This window comes from Ctenocephalides felis, unplaced genomic scaffold (assembly GCF_003426905.1).
Source record: "Ctenocephalides felis isolate EL2017-DRISC unplaced genomic scaffold, ASM342690v1 CF-g0.4_SCAFFOLD_01886, whole genome shotgun sequence".
NCBI classification, from domain to species: Eukaryota; Metazoa; Arthropoda; class Insecta; order Siphonaptera; family Pulicidae; genus Ctenocephalides; species Ctenocephalides felis.
Window position 1 is genome coordinate 34,942,686 of NW_020538040.1, and position 7,902 is coordinate 34,950,587.

Genomic DNA, 7,902 nt, shown 5'->3' on the forward strand with positions numbered 1-7,902 from the left:
TTGTCTCACTCTGTCTACTAGTATCATATTGCCAGACTTTTTTCGTTGCCAGACATACTTAACAACCGCAGAAACGTCTGGCAAATTAATTTTATGTTTCTTGACCCTTAATGAACATAATATTAAAATTACAGACTGACTAAAATGATTTGAATTTTTCAAAAAATTAATAAATAAATTGGCGTCTGGCACATATTTAGCAGCGCCCAAAATGTCTGGCAACAAAAAATTTGAGTCTGGTGAACCTATTCGAAGTCAAAACAACGAAAATTGGACTGACTAAAATGCTTTCAAAATTTTGAAATCGCGCTGTACAAATTGGCTGCGCACTAATTAACGCAACCACTTCCAGCTGCCAGACGGCCCTTACCCTAACCGAGAGAGCACCAAGGACCACATACCAAAAAACCAGCCTGACTAAAATGCTTGTTTTGAAAACGTTGCTGGCTCCTATACTAAAATGTCATTTATTAAGTCTAGTGTTTGATTATGTAAATAACAAATGAAATTATGTCAAATTTTATACAAAAAAAATTAAAAATATTTAAAAAACATGCAATTTTCTAAATTTCAAATTATTAAAGTGAATTGATTATTTATTTGGAGCTATAGCGTCAATAACATTTGTTTTCACGTTATTCATTAAAAAATGGATGAAGTGTATCTGAACTAATCATTATAGTCGTTGATAGCAACTGCTGCACCAGATCCTGTCCAGTCTGCGTCATATCATCAGCCAGGCATGGTTTCTTTTCAATAATTAGAGAAATACTCCAGATGGATGTGTTTACAATACGTACATTCTTGTTGACTGTCAAATCTGAAGCAGACTTTTGGAGCAGGATCGTTATAAGCATTTGCCTATTTGCAGGTTGATTAAGTTGATTTTTTCTTATGATCAACCGATGTTTGGTGATATTTATCAAAGAAAGGTCCATTGCAACATTAAATGAGTTTGATAGAAAAACTTCAGTCTATGGTGAGTGTGCTGTAAAGAGAATTGGTGCAAGAAGTATTCAAGCCAACTTTCCTGGTAACACAGAAATAAAATATTTTATCGGAATTAGACTCACCGTTGAGTGAGGATTTTTCTACGTCGTTATTGGTACCAAAAAGTGTGTTTTGTGGTACTCGTGATGGAAAGGAGCTTTCTGTGCAAAGTGGAAAGTGCACATCACACTTTTTTTCGTTTGGTGAAAATCTGAATATCTAAAGGTTTTGCTGGTTTGTAGTTCTTCCACACAAGCATAGTTGTCATCTGGTTACATGTAAATCATCTAGGTTGAATTGATATTGGTAGTGGATGGAAAGTGTTTGCAACTTTACTTTAAAATAGCACAGTATATTCTACGAGTCCAATTGCTAAATTATAATAGTTCTGCGATGGGAACTTGGAAGAACAGTAGTTGCAGGACATTTCTGGGCAGTTTTTAATGATGATATTGTAACCTTCTATGTGTTGCTTTTTCTAAAATGTCAAGAGCCAAATGCCAAAAGATATTGTCAGACAAAAAAATGTAAAAAAATGCACTTAATAAAAAATAATTATCACGTCTTATATGTCATGTTAATAAAAATTAAAAAAATAATACCGTAAATTTATTACTTTTATATTATTTGTTTAATATATGTTTATATACTTACTATCACAAAATTTAGTTTTGAAAAAATTAAACATTTTTTAAGTAGTAGTTTTTTTTTGAATTATTTTTGGACAGCAATCAGAACCCAATAGTCCTATAAGCTGTTGTGCTGCTTTGACTTAATACTAGTCTGTTTGACAGATGGCAACCCAATCAGTTGTCACATCTCTATATGATATATTATTATTACAATTTCTGTAATAGGGCGAGTATTTTTAATTTTCACTTGGAAACATATTGCCATCCATATTTCCAAGTGAAAAACGTTGTCACTGCTGCCTGACAACAGGCTGCTCGAAGCGGATCTCGAACACGGGACCTCTGATTCAGGTTCCATCGCTCTGAACCGCTTACCTACGGGCGAGCCCAGCTAATAGTTGTGTGACATTTCTTGATAAATTTTGAAAGCAAGATTAAATCAAGTTGCATTCCAATATTTGTGGCTGGAATTAAATTATATATACATCTATGGAAATCTTGTATGACAGAGTACTTGTTGATAACTACTGTTAATAACTTTTCTAAATAATTTTTGTAATAAAATTGTCGACAAGTTCCTCTCCACTAATATCTAGATCTAATAAAATATTAATAATATTTAACACATACCTGTAAATGTCATCACTTATTCATACCATTCATTGCATGTAATTTAAATTTCATATATTTAGTTTTACAGCTTTATATATTTTTTACTGAAACCAAAAGAATTTATCTTCATAAAAACTTAAAATTTGTACTTTGGAATTACAAATATGATTATGAAAGTGTTTGTAACTGTTTATAATTAGAATAAAATATTAAAATTGATTAACGATTTGATGCATAAGTTAAAAAGAGGACTTAAATTTCATTATTTAATTTACACAAAAGAATTCTTGAATTTGCAAAAAAAAACATCAAATAGAATATAACACAAGAAATATTTATTTAAAATATGAACTTTCTTAGTAGACATACAAACTCGTTTGTTATAGTTGTGGTTATGAACAATTACAATGTCTGAAGATAACTATATAAAATTGCAATCCAAGTTAGAGATCAACATTAAAGCAAAATAATTTTAGTAACCCCTCTATTCCTTATGTCCTTAATCCGTTTCACATGGCGCAACATGGCCAAAAAAGTTTTAGTCTGCTTATCGAGAGGATTCGCACCAATATCATCGACTAATATAAATTTGGTGTCTTTTTCGCTATCTGCCTCCAACCTCTTGTATTCGCTGTAATCGTTTAGTTTGTACCTAGGTACTTTGTGCCTAGGAAGTTTCAAGAGCTTGTATTTGTAGTATGCAGCATCATTGATCAACTCAATAAAATCATTAATTGCTTCAACACGCAGTCTCCCTCGCAGATAATAAGGAATAGCTTCAAATTCCTCCAGCTCCATGAAGGAAACTTGAGGAACTCCATCGACGGCAATTCTTTTGGATTCTCGCCTAAGAACAGGATCAGGAAGGTTACTTTGCATCATGGGACTCTCTTCGGAATGCTGTATATTAGATCCTGAATCTGTAGATTTACTATTATCCTCACATGGTAAATTATTGGGAGGGGCAGCAGTAAGCGAATTCATCAGTCGATTAAGTCGTGCTCTACATCTTTCCAAAAGGTTTAACATTTTCTGTAATTGTCCCTGCAGGGTGAAGTTGTCATGTGATAATTCCTTAATCTCGTCTATATTAGCTGAAGAATCCATTACTCAAATTCACGTATAAGCAACAAGGCATTTTTATCGACAATTCAATAATTTGTACCTCTTTTGACGGTTATGGATTAGATTTACATACTCGGCATTTCGAAAAATAATTAAAGTAATTCTGAATCCAGATTTTTGATAATTTTTTTAAAATTTAATAATTTTAAATTTATAAGTTTAAATAGTCAAAAACTTTTGTTTTACAAACATTTTTATCCCACGCCACCTTGAAAATATTAGAAGTCGTACTTTTTTGTTTTTTTTTTTCAATATTATTATTGATTTTGTAGAAGTACATTAGCCATTTTCAATTATAATCATTATTCTCTACAATTATTATGCAATATTTATAATTTCATTTTACTAAATTTAATAATATTATCCAGGGCTCCATATGTTCTCATATGTGCCAACAATAGTGTGAAATTAGTTGGAAGATATATTTTCAATCTTATTATCTCCTTTCAAAATTCCAATTTATTTTTTTCCCATACGTTTTTAATATGAATTGTCAAAATATTCAATGAGAATTTGTAAATGTTTTTTATTAACATTACGGATGAAGCGATTTGAATAATTCAAAAAACGTTCGATTTGTATTCATAAGAAGACGTGCTGATTAGTTTTTGGCAAAGGCAGGTCTAGCCGTTCCGAAGATATGGGGCAAAAAGTGCCAAAAACGGTAACTCAGTTTTTAAGAGAACGGAGCGTCCGATTTGAATAATTTACTTGTAATAACAAGATGAAGAACTGATCAAATTTTCATAAAGGCAGGTCAAGCGGTTTCGGAGACCTAGTGAAAAAAGTAAAAAAAATGCCATCTGGCGGTCAAAAATGATCATTAGACATATGCACATCAAGTTATCAGATATTTTATAGACATTTTAACAATAAGTATAAATTTTGTTTACATTCCTATGGATTCTGTACCAGTGCTTAACCTTTAGACGGCAACGCGGCGCTCACGCGCTTTGATATTTTGTCTCTATGCAGTTAAAGCAGTACGATTGCTTTGAAAAAAAGTTCAGAATTTCCATAATATTTCAAAATTCACTTTTCTTCAAAAAGTCTTCTTTTCAAAATAAAGTCAAAAATTTAAAATTTCTCAAAAATCTAATTTTTCAGAGTATTTTTTTTCAAAAATGTTAATCTTTTATTGTTATTATGGTTTATGGCTTGTTATTATGGTGTCCGAAACGCGGATTTGAACTTGGTGTCGGGGGGACATAGATCTATCACGTTTTGCCCATATATCTATTTTGAAAAGCCACTTTTTTCTAAAATTTCAAAAATCTCAAAAATTTGATTGTTCAATGTTTACAAAGTCTTTTTGTAAATTTTAATTCCTAACTTCCCGTAGGGTAAGTTATAGTAATCGCAAAAAATCATAAATGTGAATTTTTATATATCTTCACGTTTCGAAGGTTTGCAAAAAAAATGAAAAAATCCAGTAAAATTTTCTCAAAAATTTCAAAGTTCTCAACATTTTTTTTTTTTTTGAAGCTTAAAAAAAAAATTAAAGTTTTTTTAAATTTTTTTATTTTTGGTACGGAAAGTTCCAGTAATTTGCCAAAGGGGCCCGATGCCAAGCACCACTAGTCAAAGTTGTTTCAATCAAAATTTTCATTACCATATTTCTATACTAAGGCAGACATAAACGCTAGAAACACTGGTAAGAGACATCCATGACGATATGCGATTGGAATTGAAATGATTTATTGTCATTTGTCGTATTTCTCGTGAGAATAAGACATTTTTATTGAGAAGTATAAGTTGGCTTTGCACGACAATTAATTCTATATTACAAATGTGAATTAAGTAGCTGATTGAATAACGGAATATTGTATTTATTCTTCAGAAAACCATTTGAAAGAAGTCGTGCACTGAGGTTCTATCTGAAACTAATAAACAAAATGTCCAGAAACCTTCAAAACGTCGAGAAATGCAAAAATTTTCAATTTTGATTTTCGGTGCATTACTATAACTACCCTACGGGAAGTTAATTAATATAATTCAAAAACAAGAGACCGTGTTATTTGGTCTCCTGATTCCCTCTAACTTCCCCTAATTGTAAACGTTTTTATGTTGTAAATATTATTTTTCGTAATTTTGTTAAACAATATCTATTTAATACATTATTGTATAGTTTTTTGTGTTTATTAATATCATCTCTTCTGTTTGTTTTGTCGTGCAATGTATTAAATATCTGTAATAATGTACAACTATGTCGTGCACTATATATTGCACAAATAGAACTCGTATGTTATATTGCTCATATAAACCTCAAGCTAGTTCAGTATGTACTTTTTTACTTACTTTCCTCATGTTTCAAAAGACAAATAGAAAATAAAGAATTGTAACTAAAACATTTTTAAGAAGTTGCTTGCTAAAAAAAATATTAATGTTAAATTATGCACATAAACAAATGGTGATCACATACTTCAGTTTTCAGTTTTGAATTTTTTTATTGCGTTATAATACAATATATATGATTATGTACATGTTTTTTTTACTCTAAGGGTATTTTACATTTTTAAATGTTTCTGATTTCAGTTAGAAACTAGTGGGGTGGGTGGCATCGTGCCTTAAGGCAAATTGCTGCAACTTGCCGTACCGTAACGAAATGTTCGAGGAATACAGAATGTTTTCAAATAGATTATTATTAATATTGTAACATTGTCTAATATTTATAAGAATTGTAAAGTTGAAATTATTTGTTTAAAGTATATTAGAACTTTAGTCAAAATTAAAATTAAAATCTGAATTATTTTCGATATACAAAAAATTAAAAAAAAAAAGTTGAATTTTTTTTTTCAAAATCAATTATTTTGTTAAGACAAAGCAAAAAGTTCTTTGAATCAATTAAATCGGACGCTTAGTTCTCTCAAAAACTGCCATTTTTTGTAAATTTAGCTCCGTATCTTCGAAATGGCTGGGCCTGCCTTTGCGAAAAACTAATAACCACTTTTCCCAATCATTACTAATTGAATGTTTTTTAGATCATTCAAATCGGATGCTCCGTTCTCTCAAAAACTCGATTTCTATTTTTTGCACTCTTTGCTCTTTATCTCCGTAACTGCTGCACCTGCCTTTGCCAAAAACTAATCGGCACATCTCCTTCCGTACGCCCGAAAACGTGGATGAAAAATTGTATCCATACATACATACACACACACACACATCCAATTTTTCTGAGGTATGCCAGAAATGTAAAAATTTTCAATTCCGATTTTCGGCCCATTACAATAACTTACCCTACGGGAAATTAATTAATAAGTCATTAAAAATAATAATATGTAACAAAAAAAAAAACTGTTAGCATATACTTCAAATTTACTTGATTTAGTATAATAGTATAGTTTCGGTATCATGAAACAAACACCTACTATAATTCTCGAATGGAAATGGATTCATTATTTTTAGCTAAAACAAGTACTCATTACAAATAAATGGCTTTTCTGATTGTCGGGTAAACCTGATAAATGCTTCTTATTTACAGTTACATCAAATTGCTCAAAATTAAAATTTATGAAATCGGTTCAGCCGCTTTTGAGAAAATTGCAACGGATGGTCAAATATTGACTCGCATACACACCCACATATTATTTCCCAATTGGATCACAAACCATTCAAAATGATTCGAAACGCCAAGAAAATATAAAATTAACAAGTCGGATTTTCTGACGAAAACATAAACTTCTCAGTTGTGGCGTTAAAAAGTTTTATATAAAAATTATGTTAATATTAAGTCAGCCATCGTTGTAAAAATATAAAATTACATTATTTTAATTTCGTTTATTATGTCAATAATTTCCCTTAGGGTTATAGTATTAACAAAAAAAATCGAAAATGAAAATTTTTATATTTTTTCCCGTTTCAAAGATTTCTGAACATTTTGGCATACTTTAGAAAAAATGGGTGTATGTGTGTGTGTGTGTTTGCATACAAATTTTCATCGATTTCGGGATCACGAATCAACCGATTTGGATAATTAAAAAAACATTCGATTCAATCAAATTTTGTTTACATTTCTATGGGTTTTGTACCAATATTGATCTGTTAAACTGCGACGCAGCGCTTACGCGCTTCGATACCTCGTTTAAACGCAGCTAAAGCAGCGCGAATACTTAACAAAAATTTAAAGTTCTCAAAGATCAAGTTCATTCAGTTTTCAAAAAAAATTCAAAATTATTTTAAAAAAAATATTTTTGGTACGGAGTGTTCCAGCATTTAGCCTTAAGGCACAATGCCATGTTCTACTACTTTCAATCTTGTTTTCTTCTAAATAATGTACTATTTCCAAGAAGTTCTTTTATTTCGATTCTATGTTTCGACTATGTTCCACCTATTTCTCGAAAAATACTGTTGATATTTCAGTTGCAAACCGCCCGTTGAGTTTTTAATAAAAAGCTTCAATTACCTCTCATAGAAAATCTTGTGAAAATCCGATTTTCCAACTGAACTTAGCCCGTGAACAAACACATACCCAACATATGCGTTTCAGGGAGAACCGAGAAGATGTTGCATGGCGAAGAAAATTAATTTTCCGGAAGAAAGAAAA

The 7,902-nt window shown here is 30.7% G+C and overlaps 1 protein-coding gene across 1 annotated transcript; it reads right to left on the reverse strand.

Annotated features, from left to right (window-relative positions):
- Nucleotides 1–2,690: 2,690 nt before the first annotated feature.
- LOC113374885 (spindle and kinetochore-associated protein 1-like) lies at nucleotides 2,691–3,341 on the reverse strand. Its single transcript, XM_026614845.1, has one exon. The coding sequence runs from the start codon at nucleotides 3,339–3,341 to the stop codon at nucleotides 2,691–2,693; it is 651 nt and encodes a 216-aa protein (XP_026470630.1).
- Nucleotides 3,342–7,902: the final 4,561 nt, after the last annotated feature.

What these genes read in the sequence shown, in the direction of transcription:
- LOC113374885 (XM_026614845.1), bottom strand. Translation starts at nt 3,341, where the DNA reads ATGGATTCTTCAGCTAATATAGACGAGATTAAGGAATTATCACATGAC.